Raw genomic sequence first — 19,407 nt, 5'->3', positions numbered from 1 at the left:
GAATTTTCTCAAACGGCTCTACTCCTCGAGAGGCCGCCTTTGAACGCACAGCGCATGCAGATTAAATGCTTCGGCGTTCAGCGATGTAAATGCTATTTGAAGCGTTCCGAAGTGACAACAGTGATGGAAATACTCCACACGGCCCCCAACAACAACAGGTCCGCCTCGGCGCTGGAAAAGTTAACGGAGCGTTATAAAGTTGGGCCATTTAAAAGAAATAAAACACGGCAGCGGGGAAGCCCTATTAATAGGTCTGATAAATGGCGACATAATGACGCACAAACTCCGCGCGGAACATCATTGTACAAATGAGCAAAAAAGCTAGTGTCCTTCTTGGTGAGCCCCGTGTCACCGCCATGCACTTCTTCGGTGCACTGTGACTCCGGCCGGCTTCGCCATTTTGGGCAACGGGAGTCTGTGGGCCACAAACCGGGACCTAGCGCCCGGAGATGACTCTCTGTGACTTCTCCAGCATAAATTGCCGCATTTTAGTACCGGGGCCGGCGTCTTTTTATTGGAGGTCATCTGTCGGTGCACTCAAACTGGCCCCCGGGAGGGCACTCGTAATGAGGCTGTGTGAGCGAGCGGTCTGCAATATACATTTGTAGTTCAGTAGGTAACATCACATCCGTCGTCCGTGTCCGTCCATCCCGCCGATCGGACCGCTGCCAATCGGTGGTTGTTCGGGCCGCACAAACTTTGTGGAACCCCATTAGGGTGTCGGCGAAACCCACCGGAGGACACGGGCTGTTTACGAGGAGATAACTGCAGTTTGGCCCCACTTTGGCTGTCGGACCGTCCGGGGCCGTGTGTGATCCAATTTTATGTTGCTTTTTTGTTGTGGGTCTCTCTCCGACTCTGTGTCTGTCTGGATACAGTGCTCGAAGGAGCTCACTCGCCAGCGGCAAGTGTTTGACATGTTTATAATTGCATTCTGCTTAGATACATAGGGAGTGCAGTGTGGCTGGCTCCCTGTCTGCCTGTCAGAGGCGTGATTGCGATGAGCGAAGTTCGCGAAAAGGGGCCTTCGGAGTCGGTGGCACCCTCGGCTCTGGTTCTCACAGCACATAAAACCTGGCGCAGTCATTATTTTTGCATACTTTACTACCGTCATAATACAATAGGCGATAGGAGGGACCGCCAACTATTGCCAAATGAAAGCCTGGAGAAACGTTGAATAAGTTATGGCCATAAACGTAGCCCACTAAACCAAACACATACACGGCGTGGGGGTCGATGTTAATAAAATCATAATACGAAAACTATGAACCGAGCCGCCGGGTCGTCCTTCGTTCGACGATGATAACCTGCGGCTATAAAATCGATCAAACTTTATCGATTTTTCACCGGCCCCCCTTAGCCCGGGGAGCTGGTTCCGGGTTCCGGTTCTTCGGGGATCTTATCGGTGCACTGTGCTGCCAACACACATACACAGTCGAAGCGTTAGTAAAAGGGGGTACAGTACTGGGGCCCCTTAAAGGACCCTGCTCACTGGCATCATCCCCCATAATGGCTGGCAATTATTGAACGTGTGGCGACGAGGCCATTTTTTTTTCGGAAAAAGCAAGGCTGTGCCACACAAACACACATACACGGGCACAACTGTTGCCCTTGTGGCCACCGCACACGAGTTGTTCGAATTTAGAATCTTCGTTCGACCCGACCTCCGATTTCAATGAATTTTCCACCGCTCGATTGATTCTGTGAAGGTATAAATAGCGAGAGCGAGGGAGCCCCTCAGATGAAACGCTTGCCAACACCGCGTGGCGCGGCAAAATATAGAGAAGAACCCGTGTCGCGTTTGGTTCGAGGATCACAAATCGACCATTTAGTTACGTTACTCGGGAGCGACAACTGGGCGAACTGGCGAAGAACTGGCACCGAATCCGGATGAGCGATGGTGACAGTGCATCGCTTTTTTGAACCGCTGCCAACAGAAGACGACCACGAGAGAGAGAGAGAGCTGTAACCTGACCAGTGCAGGCCGTGCTGCTTCAACGGCATCGGCGACGAATTGCGGGGTTCGCGCTTCACGCGGAAAGGATTCAATTCTGTCAATCCCGACCTCACCATCCGCGGGAGGCGGGACGGGCCGGGAGCGAAGGGATGCTTGTGCTGTGCTCGGCGTGGTAAAAAGGTTATGCCGTTAAAACTGAGAAATGATTTCGTATAAATTTATCCCCTTGTGAACCGGTAGTGCTGGTGGTGCTGGTGGTGGTGACCCCTCGCGGCGGACCGGCGAGTTTAGCAGAAATCGCCAAGACCTCACCAGATAAATCCCTGTTCTCGGGTATGCCCTGAAAACCTGCTTCGCCATGATTTATGATGGTACTACCTTCCCGACCAGAGGAGACTTCAGGACCAGACGGGAGGGGCTCAGGGCCAGGGCCAGGGACAAAAGGTGTGCGATTGGCGCTGCTGCTGTCGAGGGCACACCGATGTTCGCCCTGCCAAAAACTCGTTCACTGCTCATCTTCTTCTAAATGTGGTCCGGGGGTTCTTTACGATGGAACTTTTTAATTCGTCTTCCGGCCGACTGGCAGGGTAGCGATGGGGTGGTGGTGTCGAGGGGGAGTCTTCGGCCAAGAGAGCGGAAGAACACATACCATACACCCGGAGAAGCAGCCATACATTGATCTTTTCCCGCGCTTCTCACATCGGCTTCGTTCCCGGCCGACGAAAGACCGACGTCAAGTTTGACTCCTTTATCGGTCGGCTGTAGTTGCTGCTTTACCGGGCAACACAGGATCAGGACACCGACCCCCGGGGGTGGGGGGGGCTGGATTAGGAGAGGTGACATGATGAAATTCCATTTGTGTACCCCCCACTCCCAGCACACACGGTTCCGACGTGGTGTTTTGCGCAACGTTTGCGACGACGACGTCATTCGCCCTTTACGAGAGACTCACATCCTTGCACGGGGAGGACAGTCGAGAACACAGGCTCAGGCTCAAGGAGAATAAAATGGCGACAATAGACTGGGCGAGCGAGACAGAGATACTGGGACAAGAATGTGGAGTGCGGTCTCGCTCGACCGAAATTCTCACTCCGTTTCGGCAGTCAATTCCGCTACAAATGATCTTGTTCAGATTTGACAGGTCTCGCCGCCGCCGCCGCCGCCACCGTCTTTCGGCTGCTTCGGGATGGTTTTGTTTCGTCCTTTTGTACCCCGACACACACATAAAACCTCCCATCGGAACTTGGTGCAGATTGGGATGAAATATTTCATCAGGCAAGTTCTGAAAATGACACATGAACTGAACCTAATCCTGGTCGGGCGGCCCATGGTTGACCTTTTTTTGAGAGGCTCTGCAGCTGATGCCGTGTCACAGAACGGGCGCACGGCTGCCTGGCTTGTTCTGGAGGGAGGTCCTTCGTCGGTGGCTGTGTGTAATGGTTCGTATCAAATTGATTGAGGCGAACGAAGGCACCATACACATAATGTAAGTGCACCGGTTCTTTCGTCAGTTCGCCACGTCCACGGACTACCGGCAGTCTTCTTATGCAGTGTGGTAAGCCGACGTACATGTGTATGGGAGTGGTCGTCACTTTAATGGAAGCTGCGTTTCCGTGTGACAAAAGCCCTCGTCCTAGAGGAACCACCGTACGGGTGAATGGGGTTACTGTTGGCGATGGAGAACTGACTCCACTCTTTTAGGTTCTATGGCACAGCAAAGAAGGCATATTGTTACAGCGCCGTTCACTTGCCGAAGGCCAAAGGTGACCGAAACTCCATCCGCGAGCCCAAAAACACCTGCCAGACTTTGGATATACCGAGGTCTGAAATGCGAAAAGCGAAAAGTTAAACTGATAGCTCTAGCTGTCAAATTGGTCTTCCTAATTATGCTTTTTTTAAATATACAATTAAGTTTGCAATTTATTTTTAAAGAGGTTACACCATGTCGACTTTTGTGCATGACAATAACGTTTCGCGGGGATCATTGCTTTTGTGTTACCCGATGAAGAAAACTGCTACAGAATCGCACCAAATGCTTGTCGAAGCTTGTTTTTGGAAGATCGCAGCGGAAGAGGCTTTCAGCGGTCTTAACAAATTTTGAAATGGCGATTTTGACTTAACAAGCGAAGAGTATCGGAGGACTCCAAAATTGGACTTTTTGATGGGACCAGAAAGGTGTGGTGTATCACAAGCTCCTAAGCCCTGGTGAAACTATTAATTCTGATCGCTGCCTGACAACGAATGATCAATTTGAAACGTGCATTGATCGAAAAACTACTAGAATGGCCCAAAGACTTGGCTCCATGACAATTCTCCTGCACGAAGTCGAAAAGTGTATGACTAATTGGTTTGCTTCAAAAGACAAAGAATTCTTTCGTCTGGGAATCCACGATTTTGCAGAGATATGGGAGAAGTGTATATCTAGCAATAGCATGTACTTTGAATAAGCGGGAGCGGGAGACCAACGACCTAGCACGGCCAAACCTTCGTACACGCTTAATCAGTGTGTAAACCAATCCGATTAATCAATCGGAAGGAAGGATCCCTATAGTTTGCCGGTGCCAAGAATAGCCTGCTGCTGCCGCCAATCAGTTACCCGATATCCCGGGAAAAGGCACCGGTAATTCTATATGCTAACATCCTGCGCGGGGACACCCATCTGAGCTTCTGGGAGGGGTGGGGAATTGAAAAGCGTTTAAGCGTACGCACAGACATACACTCTTTGGGCCAACTAATTGGCCTCCAGGTTCGATCAGGGTTGTCTTGGTGGACAACACACCACCTGCACCTGGCCGGCATCCGGTGGTCCTGACGCTGGTTTGACACCAGCCAACGGGCCAGCCGCCTGTCAACACCGCCGCAACCAGCGAAGCCAGACACTCCCGCAGATAAGGTTGGCGCGTGTATCCTTGCAAGGAGCCGTTCTAAAACGAGCCAAGCGGAACGTTGATGACGGAGGTGGTAGCCGACATAAAGTTGACAACCAAGTTCGGGCCACAGCGAATCCTACCTGCCAAAGCGAAGCGGTATTTTTAGCCGCCGCCGCAACACAAGCCTTACAACGGCAAGGCCTACACTACTCAGGCCTCACAGTACAGCCTGTCTACTAGGACTCTACTCGGCGGTGCTCGCTTCCACCCATCGTAATCGGCTAATGGAAGCCACCGTCACCTGAGCGCGATGGTTCTTGGGCGGCTTCTCTCTGTCTCTCTCGCCCCCTCTCGCTCTCTCTCTGTCTCCGTCTGGCCGCGTGATCCATCCTGCCGGCCGGCCTGGGCTTCGATGCAACGGTAATTAAATTTTTGCTTACAACCTTCGCCTCGTCCTCGGTAGACCAACTTTCCAACCAACGGGCGACGGGGTGTAGCACGGGATGATCTTGGGCGGAAGTGTCCTGACGCCCGTGGCTGAAGCGCGGATACGGTGAGGTGGTTCGCCTGGGGGGCCTTTAAAAACCGACGAATCATTTCCCTAAACCCAAGACCGACCCCGTCCCTGCTGCGCCCTCTGATTGGTTGGTTGTGGTTTGTTAGGTCGCCTTTTTGTACGGCTTGACGCCGCACCCGGGTGGGCTTCCCGTCGGGAAGGTTGGCCCACAGTAAATAATAATCCAATTTCAAGCGGAACTTCCATCAGTTCTTGGGCCGATAGTCATCGTCGTCAGCGGCGGCGGAGCTGAAGCCTCACCGATGATGGGCCGCGTTGTTACCCAATAATCAGGCGTCGCTTATTGGATTGAAAACAGTTGAACAGTTTGAATGGCTTCCTTGGGGATCACCCACCCCGGGTGGAGTTGTAAAGTTTTACGTAAAACGAAGGAGCCTCGCCCTGGGGGTTTAAGTGCTCCACGTGGATCCGCCGCAACACTCCGCGTGAAGATGGCGCGCGTTTAATACTTTTTAATCTCATAAAGCAGCGAAACAGCACCGAAGGTGAACCCTCAACTGGGTCCCATCCCCGGCCTTCCCGGTCACCCTCAGCCGCCCGCCCGCACTAAGCTCATCAATCGTTTTGGGTTGCTTGTGGCGGGGAACCACCACCGGAAAGAAGGGCCCATTATGGGCCCGATAAAACGTCAACAAAATATCGACCACACCATCGGCCGGCGTCGGACCCTTCGAATTTGGCCGCAAATCGGGTTGCGCGCGGTGCGGCACACAATGAAAAGTGTAATCTTTTCGTCGATTTGGGCGCAATAAAGTAAAACGAGGCCCCTGCTGGCCCGGCTGACGTGGCAGCGGCCACCCCGCCGGAATCGAACCCAAAAAGAGGTCCCAACGAGGCGCGCGTTTTTCGCATCGTATCTTCGTCCTTGCCGTGCAGATATTCAGAGCCCATCGCCTCCGCGGCAAGTTTGGAATTTTTATTACATTGCCCGAGGCCCCCGCGTTCCGGTTTCACTGGGCTTCTTTTAATGTTTCGGTTTCGATGGGTGCTTCGGTAAGTGTTGCGGCCTGTCCGCGGGCATCGAAGGATTTGACTCCTCGCCGAATCCGGATTCGAGGTGAAACGCGCCCCGGTTTCTGTCTTTTATTTGCCCCATTCGATTGCGAATGCGATTGACATACGCAATATTAAGCTCTGCGGTGGAATTTCACTCTCCCGCATGCAAATCAATAACACACGGAGAGCGAAAGGATGGCCAGAACCGGACGTGCCGTGTCGACGAAACAGACAGTGTGCGCGGGCGGTGATGGCAGGATTCGTCGATCCTTTTTATCGGGACAGCGCTTATTTATTTGTTTTAGCCCGATAAACAAACTTGTGGCCTGTGCGGTGTGCTGTGCGCACTCCCGAGGGCCCGAGGGTCTACTAAACACAAACATGGTCCTCGATAGTAGGTCCTCGGTACTCGTCGTTCATTCGGTGCCTCTTGTGTCGGATCGCCTCCATCATGATCGTTAAATCCGATTCCGGAGGACATCCCACCGATGGTGGGCCAATTTTTGGCTGACAATTCGAGTTCGAAGTGATGTAGTAGTTTGGAAGTTATGATTCCATTGCACCATGTGCATGCGTGCCGTGTGTGTTCGGAAGGATCCTGAATCGTGGCGGATTTATATCCGCCACCTCACGGGGCCATCGTAAAGTCGAACAGAGTATCACGGGTCGCTCTCTTGACATTTATGCTGACACTACACCACTAAACTCGCGTCGTGCTGCACGGGGAAGCATAATTTCGGCCCCAGCAGATTTGCTGAGTGAGCGTGCGGACCACAATAAGGACCGCCAAAAAAATTAACCAAAAACCCTTCTTGTTATTTGCAGATTTTGGTGTTTAACCAGCAGTACCCTGCGATGCCGGAGCTGGCCGAGGCCCTTAGCTACCGCGACGAATACAAGAAGCTGACCGCAACCGGAAAGTAAACTTCTCACCCAACCGAAAGTCCCGGGATGGCGGCGGCCGAGAGTATAAGGCGAAGGAGGCTTTTAAACACTCTTCCACCGTGGCCATGATTCATTCATCACGCGCGGGACAACGATGGTAATGAATTTTGTAACGGCACCGACTCCGGAGTTGCCCCGGGTAATATTCTTCTGCACCACCAACATATACGGGAGCGCATAGAGAAGCATAGAGAGTTCAATCGTTCGTTGTGACCCCATTTACATAGCCAAGCACCGTCCGGTTGATTGTTGCTGGTAATTGGTCGTCACCCGCTTCAAAGTTTAATAACTGCGCCGTGTTAACCCTACAAGCGTTCCTATCCCTGTTCAATCGGCAGCGACCACCGTTGGAGCTGCTTTCTTTAATGTTGTTGTTGCTGTAGTTATCACCTCCAGAGAGAGAACATAATAATAAATAGAACACACTCGCAACACTCGCCCGGGTCCGGGTTAATTGACGAAAGAAAGCAACAAAACATAAGTGATGCTGTTAGGAAACTGTAACACAACCATCAATGTGTCCACTAATGGAATGAATAAATCGATTGAAGTCGGCAAACCATCTTGTGCCGCGCTGCAGATGCGCAGCTGCCACTTCGAGATGCACTTATGCGATGCACGATTGCGAGAAAAAAGGCCGTGGCATCAACGCTGCTCATTCTTGGCCGACGGATGGCGCACAATCAGCAGTGGCCATTGGCGGAACCGAAGCTGTTCGCATAACAGCCCCGACGATTGTGTTGTGGTCAGTCGAAGACGCGCATCAAACGGTAACACAGAAACGGCGGAAACATCGGCCCTTACGAACTCATCGACGACCAATCACGGGCGATAAGGGTCTGGGGTCCAGGCATTTGGGATCGGGGTGGTCTAGGAAACTATCCAGTCTAGGAACTATCAACATTTTTAAATATTCTTTAAAAAATTTAATAATATGTTGGGCATGATTTGATCGCAATGATGATGATTTATGTGCGCCGGAATGTTTGGATTAACTAGAGCAAATGACAGCAACCGTCTGGTAGCTTTTCAAACCATGTAGTGCAATTCTTGGCCTGCCCCAACCGGAAACCAGCCTCGCGATTCGCGATTCAATCGAAGTAAGCAGCAATGTGGGATACGGCGCGACTTCAACGACCCCATCTCGGGCACATGAAACGATCAATTATCTGTGGCATAAGATAGAAAATGATGATGAATACGCGCGGCCAGCCGGCGCTCACATCAAGGGATTTTTTGCCCGAGGGCATGAGGGCATTAAAGTGGAGAGTCACTCGAACCAATAATCGCGCAGCCGGCGCCAGCTTAGACACACTACCAGCGATCAAAGCAAACACTGTCGAGCTGTCATTAGATACAGCGGACTGCAGCTCTCGATTTGGGCTCGAAATGGCAGCTGACACACGCCAAAGTTTCTACGAATCCTGCAGCGCAGCATCATAAAAGGTATGCTTTTTGTCACCAGCCCATCAAATGACGGCCTTTTTTCCAACAGAGTTCCATCCACGCGGAAGTGAAACACAGGAAAACGTCGGCATGCCGCCGATGTCACCAGGATACCAGGACAGGACGGCAGGCAGGCAGGCAGGCAGGCAGGCTGTCTCGATCCCCGACAACCGGCGCGAGCCGGAGCTTCCAAATCCTCTCCGCGCGTAAAGAGCGCGCGCGGCCATCTTCATCATGCCCATTAGCATATTTCACTTTCTTTGATCGTCAGCTACGTGACGGGCGCCGTCGGTGGCCCAAAGGTTGCATTCTCTCGGCCGAAAGGATGACATACTTTGCTCTCGACTCCGACTACTCCGAACACCGAAACGACGGCAGAGACGGTAGAAAAATCCAACCCGTCCATCTCGGCCCCCCGTCAGGATGCGAGCGAGAGAGACGCGTGAAGGACGGGCAAAACAAGAGGATTTCCTGGATTCACCGGCACATTGTGGAGTGAGTGGAACAAAGTTTTCCGTGCCGTGGCCAAGCCATGTTTTCTCCCTTCGTCCATTCTCTCGAACGAGGTGGTGGTGCCCGCCGGGTGGTGGTGGCGTACACTTTGTGGCAACTTTTCCGGCTAAGGACACACTCTCTCTTTCTCTCTCTCTCTCACACACACAGGAGGAGGTCCATCACTTACCCAAAAGTGGTTCCATGCAATCTATAACGAGAAGAAGGAAAGAAAAAAAACAAGAATGGACAATGTTTTACAAGTTTGCCGAGTCTTGCGCGCGCGAAACGGGACGGAACGACGGATCTTCGTTTGGTTAATAGTATGCGAGGGGGTGGGTGAGCAGGCAGGACGCAGCAGAAGGGTTTCGGCTTGGGGCCGACTTAAAAACTGAGGTTAGAGAAACTGGACCACACCGGGCGCGACACAAGAGGCGTTTGGGGAGCTTATGTTGGACAACGCACAATGCCTGCCCCCATCACGTTATCGGCCTCCCCTTTGGTTACCTGCTCGTCACCGGTTTTTACATTTACAACACGATTGGATGGATGATGATAATGACGGTGAGGAGGTTGCTACAGAGTTGTTAGTATTGTGAGCGGCACACACGGAGAACACGGAATCAAAAACCAGGTAGTGATAGGAGGAAGAAAAGAAAAACAACCAAACAGACCAAGGCCAAAAGGATCTCTCTCGCTCTCTCTCTCTCCATCCGGGGCACATTATGTTGGCACAAGCAACGGAAAGCAGGCAGCATTCCAACGGAAAACGAACAAGGCGCACGGCACGGGTTGAATATCACGCAGCATACACCGAAGGCAAGCGGTTAGTCAGATCAGATTAAAACGGGCGGGTTTTGCGGGCATAGCATGGCATGGGTGTGTTAGTGTGTGGTCCCTCTACCGGCCCCCTGGTATCCGGGCAACTAATTACAAAATAGAATGAAAATGTAACATTGGAAAAAGGATGAGGAACATATTACAGTAAACGAAACGATCGCTCGAAGTCGAGTCTCGGCAACTCCGGAAAAGCATCCTTTTCCCCGCCGCATCAGAGAGCATTTCCCCTAGGCACCCGAGAACCCCCCCTTCGCACGAAAGCAAACATTAATTTTCCAGCACATTGACGCATCGCAAGCAAGTGTGAATAAATAAAGTACGAAATAAAGTACGAAAATGTTCGCCATCGACCCGCCAACACCAGAGCGGAACACGACCGACCTTATAATACTTCACCGGCGTGTCCAGCTGGAACAACAAAGAAGGACTGGGTCGCCCCCCGGCGCGGTGCCTAATTTCGCTTCCCCCTAGAAGGAACAAAAAAGGATGCTTCATGCTTCACTGTAACCGTCCGTCATTAGTTTCCGGGCGGCCCCGAACACATAAAGTGGGCACTACACCACTGCGGAAGGATACCGGCAGCAGCAGCAGGAGTAGCACCCATTGGGCGTTAATTGCTATTTGGTGAGATTTGGTGCCTACCGCACAGCAGAGGCTGACCGAAAAAAGAAGCAAAATGAAGTACGAAGCACGGAAACACGTACTTAGGGGGGTGGTCCGGACGGAGCTAAATTGCGCACCGAACCACCACCGGAAGGCTCACGATAAGAATTTTTTCGTACTAGTCCCTCGACAAGCCCAGACCCGGACCGGACTGGACTGGACCGTTTTCCCCGGGGTTAGTCTTGCTTTTGGCTTCCTTTTTTTGCTATTAGAATAGAGGTTCCCCAAACGGAAAAGGAAGTGAACCTGGCGCTGTGTTTGGGCAACCCTAAGAAAGCAAGCCCACAAAGCTCACAGCAGCAGCCCCACAGCAACAACTATTCCGGGAAGGATCCGGTAAGGGGATCCTCCGTACCCCAAAAAAAATAACAACAATTGAAATCAAAGGTCCAGTCCTTTGTTGGCCTTCGGGGCCCACCCGCCACACCGAGTGGCGTGGAAACGATTTAGAGTCTGTGATTTCAATCAAAGGACGACCGGGTGGCACTAAGGACACAAAGCCAGGCGGAGGAGGATGGTTCTCCAAATGGCGAGCTGTAACCGCCGTCACTTTAGCATTAATAAAAGCGCAAAGATTATCGATTATTGATCAGCGAGTGCCAAAACGTGACGGGAAAATCCTCCCGCCTTACTCAACGGTGATGGACGTTTCGGGCGGCATAAGGCCCCCATAAGGCGCACGGCTGCTGTGTCGATGCCAGGGGGCCAGCGATAAACATGTGTTCCCTCTATCCCTACCGCCCAAGGATTAGCCTCCGCTACTAGTGCCGCCAGAGCAGGACGTGCGCCATCGGGATTCAATTACGATATTTGTTGTCCGGCATTTGCTGCGCGCCGGGTGTCCTGCCTCCTTTAATGGAGGACATAAAAAACCGCGAGCGCACACACGTAAAGGACATGTTTTCGGCACGCCGCTTATTAGCGGTCGTCCGGCCCCCATCGTAACGGACACAGCGCGTAGCAGGTGAGAGAAACGACAATGTCCTGTGTTCCTGTAGTGTTCTTTTCTACGTGGTGCTTATTAATGGCCACCCGAATACAGTACTATGCGGAGCCACCCGAGCGGGAATGCATAAATTAGGAGCCTGTTTCGGAGGTCCCACCGACCCACAAGCGATTCACGAGCCAGTCTTTCGATTGGTCTTTTGGCCGAATTCGCCAATTATGCGCGCGACGTGAGGCGCATTGAACAACGCTAATTATTTATTACGAACAAATCAAATTGGGTCGACCGGAGCAGAGAGGGCATTCCAATATCAATTAGCGGCAGCAGGGAACTGGGCGACCCCCCTGGCCGCTGGAAATCCGAGAGAGATTTCCGTTCAAATCCGCACGTAAATAGGAGCCGAAGAAACCTTCTCAGGAAATCCCCGTAATGGACGGGCCATCTTGAGAACTAATAATCCGCCGAACGAGTAATGATATGAGCCTAACACAGATGTTTCGTGTGTTCCGGTCTTGATCCTGTTCCGGTGATACCCACCGTCTCCCGCCCGGACTAATTTAACGTGCCAGGCACCTGTCCGTTTTCGGGGACAAGGATCCGCTGTCAAATCAACAACCCGGTGACGACCCCGGATATCCCGACCTATCAGAGGACACGGCACACACACCGGCCCGACCTCTGTTACACCGTTAATTCCATTTACTCTGACGGCCTACCGGGAAGTGTCAATCTGTAATTCCTTTCCCAGTGGGACCCCTCAACCGGAATTGGCACTAGTGGGCCGGCCGGACATCCGCCCAGCGGCACTGGGTGTGGATCAGTTCAGAAACAATGATTATGGACATCATCATCTCCTCCAACACGATAGCTCGGACAGGACACCTACCCAATATGAGACAGGGATCCTCCGCCCGTTATCGAAGGTCGGACTTACTGGCCTACATATAATTCCGGGGAACAAATGGCTGAGAAGGACCTTCTTCAGACAACGCATCCCGCATGATGATGGGAGGGCTTAATGTGCGAAGGCAACCCGGGGACCAATATTGTAGGGGACTAGTTTTTTTAAGAAGGTACACACAGGCGGCAACGATGTCCAATTTCAGCTGTCTTTTCGAGCCGTTAAGCCCTCCCGTTGCTGATAAAGGAGCCCCGTATGCTCGGCGCTTTACTTCATACATCCCTCCGAACCGATGGTGATGTTCGGGAGGTCGGGCAGGTGCAATTGATTTCAATTCCGTGTCAAAATGCGCACACACATGCGTTGGGAGCAGCAGCTGCAGCAACTGCAGGCGGCTGTCCCTGTGCTGTACCGGGAACCGGGACTAGTTTCCCCCCGTCACGCAGAGCTCGAGGTGGTAAATCGAACGGAAATTTCGAACTAAAATGAAAACCGAATTCGCTTCCCGCACCCTGCCAGTGGGGCCGCCATCAATCGGTGGCTCGAAGCCAGCAGCAGAAACAGGAGCACCCCCCGATGATTCAATCAATTTCCGACAGAACCATCCTGCCGGAAGGTTGCCGATAAGCAGTAGGTCGGAGTTTGACGTGCGCTTTGCTCGGTCGGTTAGTCACAGGACTGGGGTCCTGTGCGCTACTGATTCTGGCTTTTGGCATACATTTTGCAAGCGAACTCGTACTCGGCCACCCAACAAAATGGGTGGACACGTTGAAAAGGAATTAAATGGGTGGTGCGGTTTTACATTACGGTTTTGGTCGTTCCGTGCTTTCGCTTCCGTTATTATGACGCTACTAAATTATGTTTTTATGTCGCTCCTCTCTACACATCCCGCTTCGTACTGTCGCAACCTGGAGAACTAATCCATTACAACGTCCACCACACAACACACAGAACCACCACGAAAAATGTTATTTTTCGCTCCGCAGCAAAAAGCACCGAAAATGCATTTTTGTTTTCCCCGGGATCCGAGGATTTTCCATTCCAGAGCCCGCCCATGCCCGGCCCGGATTTTCCACCAGTGCGCGAAAGGCGAACACAAAAAATCTACAATAAAGCAAATGAAAAATGCCACGGAAAGGGCTGGGTGGACCCGAGAGCGGAAAACGGGCTCTTCGGGTGGAAGGCTCAGAGCAGCGCACACCCGCACTTTTTCCGTGGATTCCGCCGCCCGGTTTTGTTTTTCCGTTTTTCCACGTCATTGTATGGGAGCCGCCACAGGACCACCAACCCACCAAACAACCGGTGGTCTCTGTTTGGTGGGCGCTGCTTCGAAGAAAGTATTCGTGTCCTGATGCCGTTTTGTGGCCATAAAGTGCAGTTTGTGATCCAAGCCACAGTTTTCTGCCTTCGAACGTAGAGGGGGTTTTCGTAGAGAGGCCGCCGCCAACAGGATGCGTGCGTATGGCGCGTTGTCCACCGCACCGAATCCTGGCGCCAGAGGCATAGCGATTGCAACTTGTTTTCGATCTGCGTCGCCGTACGTACATGATGCTGATACATTACGCAACCCGGACCCGGAACACGCTGCGAACGGGGGGGGGGAGGCGTCTAATAAATCCATCCCCAAAGCCAAAAGAAATCCGTTTATGTTTTTGCTTTCGTTCCGCTCCCCGACTCGTTCGCTTTCTATAATAAAAGCCAAAACTTATGTCTATCAACTTCCGTACGAGCCTCAGTCCGGTCCGTTTTGGCAAAACAGATTGAACCAACACCGACCAACCCAACCCAACCCAACAACGGACGTTGAAGTATGTTTGTGCAAGAAAAGTCACTTCACTTCCACAAGAAAAGCACGGCCGGCTCACCCTCTCTCGCTCTGCGCTCCTATCTGCGCGGTGTTCGTTCAAAACAAACACACAAATTTTGTTTCTCGAAACACATTCTCGAAAATATTTGAATGTTTTGTCGAAGGCCGCACTGCTGAGGCTCGAAGGCCGGTCGACCGAGAGAAATGTTGAGCAAACATCTTGAGGAGCTGGCTAGGCGCCCGCCACCGCAAACGGTCTCGGTCTCGGAAGGAGTGTTGAACAAACAGGAACTCTGAGATTCTGCGAAGAAAGTGTTTCTTGTGGGCTCGGTTCGTCGCCTTCGCGGTAAGTCTTGGACCTCTTATTTGATTGAGCCTTCATCAAACGACCCAGAATTAAGGCGTCGCGTCGTGATAGAAGCTAATTTTAATTGATTTCATTCGACACAAAAAAGAGAGTGTTATTTTGATTAAAATCTTTAATAAAGTTGGACCCCTTACTCGAGCGTTTAAAAATTGAAAAAACAGTGATTGAGATATTTTCGACATATTGAGTCATGCTCTAGAAACTAACAATCACGTCAGACCTTCTCTCATCCAGCACAGCGCGGCGTTATGACCTTGTGGAGACCGAAAACACCATAAAAAAAGGAACGGAATCGGTGGCCCACAACAGAGCGTTATGCTGTCATTATTTTGCTATGCAGCGCGCTCCGAGAGAAGAAAAAAGCAATCCCCAGCATCAGCTGATGAGAACACATGACCAATTTTTGGAACTGGAACCAACGAAACGGCACGGACGGAGAAAAAATTAATTTATTACACCCAATAACTGTTGGCGACCCCTTCGGTGTCACCTAAAGAGAGCCACTGGACGGCGGAGTAGGACACGCGCACCCGTTTCACCACCGATTGTTTTATCCATCAACAGTTTGTAGTGTGTCAAAAAATGAAAGAGGGTCGCCTCGATCAGCACAAACACGATCGACGCGATCGCGGTCGATCTTGCCTCTCCTCCTCACGGTTCCACTTCCTGTTTGCGCCGGCACCGTTACTTTCCACGGTCGCCGGTCGCCGGTTCTAAAGCGGCTGGGACGATGGATGGCGCAAACATCATGGCCGCCGTTTTTAATTGATACGAGAAGCAATGCTCAGCCACAAACACTCTTGTGGCGTTTATTATCGAGATGAACGTCATCCCCAGGCAGTGATCGGTGGTGTCGGTGGACCATCCATCCATCCCCAAAATTAAGCCGACTCTCTGTGGCTGTGCTCTAAAGGGCACTCATTGGGAGAAGAACGTCTGATGGCGGCGGCAACGGGGCCTTTCGTTTCACACAGCCAGCCCGCCAGCCAGCGGTCGGTTCCGATTGAGTGATGTGTTCAGCAGCAGGCTCCAAAATCACAATGATTCGAGGATGGCTGATGGGCGAAAGATTCCCACAACGGCCAACCGCGGAACAGGCTTCGCCGAGCAGATTCGCATGCTGTTTGTGAGCCACACAACGACCTCGCGCCATTCAGGATGTAACATCCCCGCGCGCTGGAGAACTTTAAATTGTGCCGAGCAAAACGGTTAGGGAACGGTGTTCACAAAATGATTTAAATCTTTCGCTTTCGGTTACGTTTTATTTTTTCGCCGGTAACGATGAATTGCTTTATGAATCATCATCATGACGCATAATTGTTGTTTCATTCGGTGCGCTTGTTACGAGCGTTGTAACGAGAGCTTTATTTTTATTGTTCGAATGTTAATTATTTTACTATGACTGTTCGGATTCATTAATAATATTTTTTCCAATAATTATAGGTGTAGGAAAAAAAAGAATTATTTTTTGTCTGACAGACGGTCTCTCAGTGCGCCAGCGACGAATAAATTGGCGGTAACCAGGTGAAAAAATTAGCAACGAATGTAAATAATAATTTTCATCAAACGTCAATCTTTAGTACTATATGTAAGGAAAAGAGGCATCCCAAAGAGCCAAGAAAATCCGAAAAATATTTAAAATTATGTTATTGTTTATTGTTTCCCTTGAAACCCTGCCATAAGTATGCTTCATCGAATGTATCGATCTTTACTCATAAACCACAAGAAAAAGGCCACAAGTTGCGCTGCCATAGCCTCGAACCCTGATCGCTTCCCATCAGGAACTGTTTAACAACCGAAGCTTGCGCAGAAACTTAAATCATGCGCATCAATCGAGCAGAATTCCTTTCATCTTGTTCCTACTCTCGTCTTAGTAGATGAACGCTAAACCTCAGAGAACAATCTCCAACAACAGTGTACGCAACGAAACAGAAATGGCGCGGCCTGGTAAAACGCGAAACACAAACCTAGAGCGGCGCGTACCACCGCGTGCGCCTCTCACAGTGTGCTCGGGGGGCTCACGAAAGGTCACGATTTCATCACCTCATCTCGGGTACCACCTTTCGACACACAGCGCACCGAGTATCACAGGAATCGATCACCACCGATTTCCGCAGTTCTTTTCGCGCCGGCGTGTAATGTACCATTCGACGTTTGGTTTAAATTGAAAGAACCTTGAAGGAGTTGCAAACTCCATCAGCAGCGAGCAGCCAGCGCAACGTGGGGCGCATCGCGAAAAAAAACAAATGGTTGGCACCACTAATTGCCGATTGCCGAGTATCACCACACTGCTGAGCACACAGCCACCCCGCGGTCGACGACGGTCATCAGCATAAACACTCGAAGAGTAAGTCGTGCGGAAACGAAAAAGAACGAGCGGGGGCGCAAACCGAGAGAGAGAGAGCGTACTGGGCCGGGCTAAAGCCGAGTTTAAGTAGTCATTGTAGGATGTTGTGTGAGACCACTGGTTGTTACAACGGGCTTAGCACCGTACTTCCAGCCGTTCAACCCTTCCAGAGAGACGCCGGCCGGGCAGCCGGCCCAACAGTGTCCTTCGTGTCCCTTTCATCGTACTCAAGAGAATCCCGTGACCGGGTGGGTAAGTGGTGCTTACTAGAGGTCGGTGTATGTATGTCTAGGCTCCACTCCTCTTCCGTGCTGATGCGGAGCCAGGACGAAGCCGAAGCGAGCCCAATGGCTTAGAACGGGATGCGGCCCATAACAAACGGCTTACGATTCTCTGTTGAGCCTCGCTGAGTCGAGAGCGTTCTTGAGATTGTTGTCAATACACAGCGCGGCAGAAGCACATCCTTAAGACGTGTTTGAATTAGATGACTATTTTCTGTTATGCGCTATTATTCTATCCGGCCTTGCCCGTGCCCGTTCACTTATAGCCGCCAGTGTTTGCTGTTGACGGGGACGAAAATGGGACCTCTTCTTGAGCACGGGACAGAACGACCGGAACACGACAATCCTTCTTGACAGTATCATCACGAACATCCCGCGCGTCGTGGCGGCATCGATGATAACCATATCTTGGAATCAAAAATGCGCCATCGCAGCGGGCCGGCCAGCTGGCAGCTTCAAATCAACAGATCACGAACGTGACACGAAACGAGAAGCAGCGGGACGGTGCGCGACTAGCAACAGATTTTGCGCCAGCCCCCCGGGGGCGTCTCTGTGAGAGGTTGTTGGTGAGCAGAGACGACTAATCACAGATTAGTGTCTCGACGAGTCAGCGCGTCGTGACGACGTGACGACCGGCGCACTGGGCATTGCTTTGCGTAATTAAGATGCCGCCGCGAATGGGAGAATAATGAGGCCCGAAACAAGATTTCGAGAAGGTCACTGTAAGGAGTTACAGTTTAATGGGCAAAATATAAAATGATGATAAAAAAATGGAAAAAAGACACGCCGAGACGGAAGTACGGCGCACGCTATCGTCGGATCGAACAGCGTCCGATGATTAACGTGTCATTGCACAATCACACTCACCACACTCGCGGAATGTTGTCACGATTGCCTTCCTCTCTGGGCCGGGCCGGGACAACCACCAGGTGCAACGCAAACGTGAACGTGCATCGGGAGGTTCGGGGAGTTAATTGAATTGATTGGCGCAGCGCCGTGTCCCAGGGCGCGCGCTCTCGGCCATTGTTGATGCATTATGATCAGACAACCCAACACACACATACATGCGTGGTGGGTCGTGGTGGGTGATCGCATCCCTTGTGTCGCACCGGCACCACCCCGTTTATCTGTAGAGCGTCACCGCCGTAAAGACGCTAAATTTCACTTAACTTTGCTAATTAGCCACCACCGCGCGCTCTTTGTTTCACGCTGTTGCCTTAAGCACCTCTCTATGCGTCAACAAACCCACCCCGGGTCAGAACACCGTTCCCGGACCGGAACGAACAGCTGGCTCACTGGTGAGGTTCGTCGCTAGAGTGTCGTTGTACTCACCGGTATTGGGGACCGGTGGCGGGCGCGCAGCGCTCTGTTTATCATTATCGCATTTGCAAGAAATTACACCAGGCATGTGGCTTAGAGAGACGCGCCCGACTTTCTGGGCCCCATCGTAAGAAGTAACAAAAAAATCCGGGGTGCAGATTACATAAACTTATCTAGCGCTGCGCTCTGAAATGTGTCAATCGGCGCGCGAAAGAATGGCGAAAGGCGAAGGACGAGCGTCGTTCCGTCTTATTTACATTTTATGTAAATTTTGAGCCGTCACGCGGCCGTCGCCATCTTCCCGAAAGCCTCCGCCCGGGAGGGGGGTGGGCGTCGGCGAATGACAAATGCTTTCATTTTCAGCAGCACAATGTTGTGCGCCAATGTCGTTCACTAACTGACCTTATCGATGATGCCGGCTGACTAGCCGGCCGGCTGGCTGGCTGGCTGGCTGGCTGGGTCGGGAAAATCAGGGAAAAGCTTTCCAATTTATGCTCCATTCCGGCCCGGCCCGATCGATGAGAACCCGGCCCAAGCAAGAGACTCAATAGTGGCCTCTCCTGCTTTTCGGACTCTACCACACCGACTCGGACTGGAATTCGTCGTGGAGCATAAACTCTTCTGTGTGACTGTGTGGGTGTGTGTGTGTGTG

The 19,407-nt window shown here is 51.7% G+C and overlaps 1 protein-coding gene across 1 annotated transcript in view; it reads right to left on the bottom strand.

The window, feature by feature from the left end:
* The window catches only part of LOC131211937 (RNA-binding protein Musashi homolog Rbp6), a 46,864-nt gene that overhangs the window by 20,204 nt on the left and 7,253 nt on the right, over positions 1–19,407 (bottom strand). Inside the window, exon 2 of the mRNA XM_058205626.1 lies at positions 9,474–9,494. Within this exon, the coding sequence (XP_058061609.1) occupies positions 9,474–9,494 (21 nt within the window). The remainder of the gene's footprint in view (positions 1–9,473; positions 9,495–19,407) is intronic.

The sequence above is a fragment of the Anopheles bellator genome, chromosome 2, assembly GCF_943735745.2.
Source record: "Anopheles bellator chromosome 2, idAnoBellAS_SP24_06.2, whole genome shotgun sequence".
NCBI classification, from domain to species: Eukaryota; Metazoa; Arthropoda; class Insecta; order Diptera; family Culicidae; genus Anopheles; species Anopheles bellator.
This window is presented reverse-complemented; position numbering and strand designations above follow the sequence as displayed.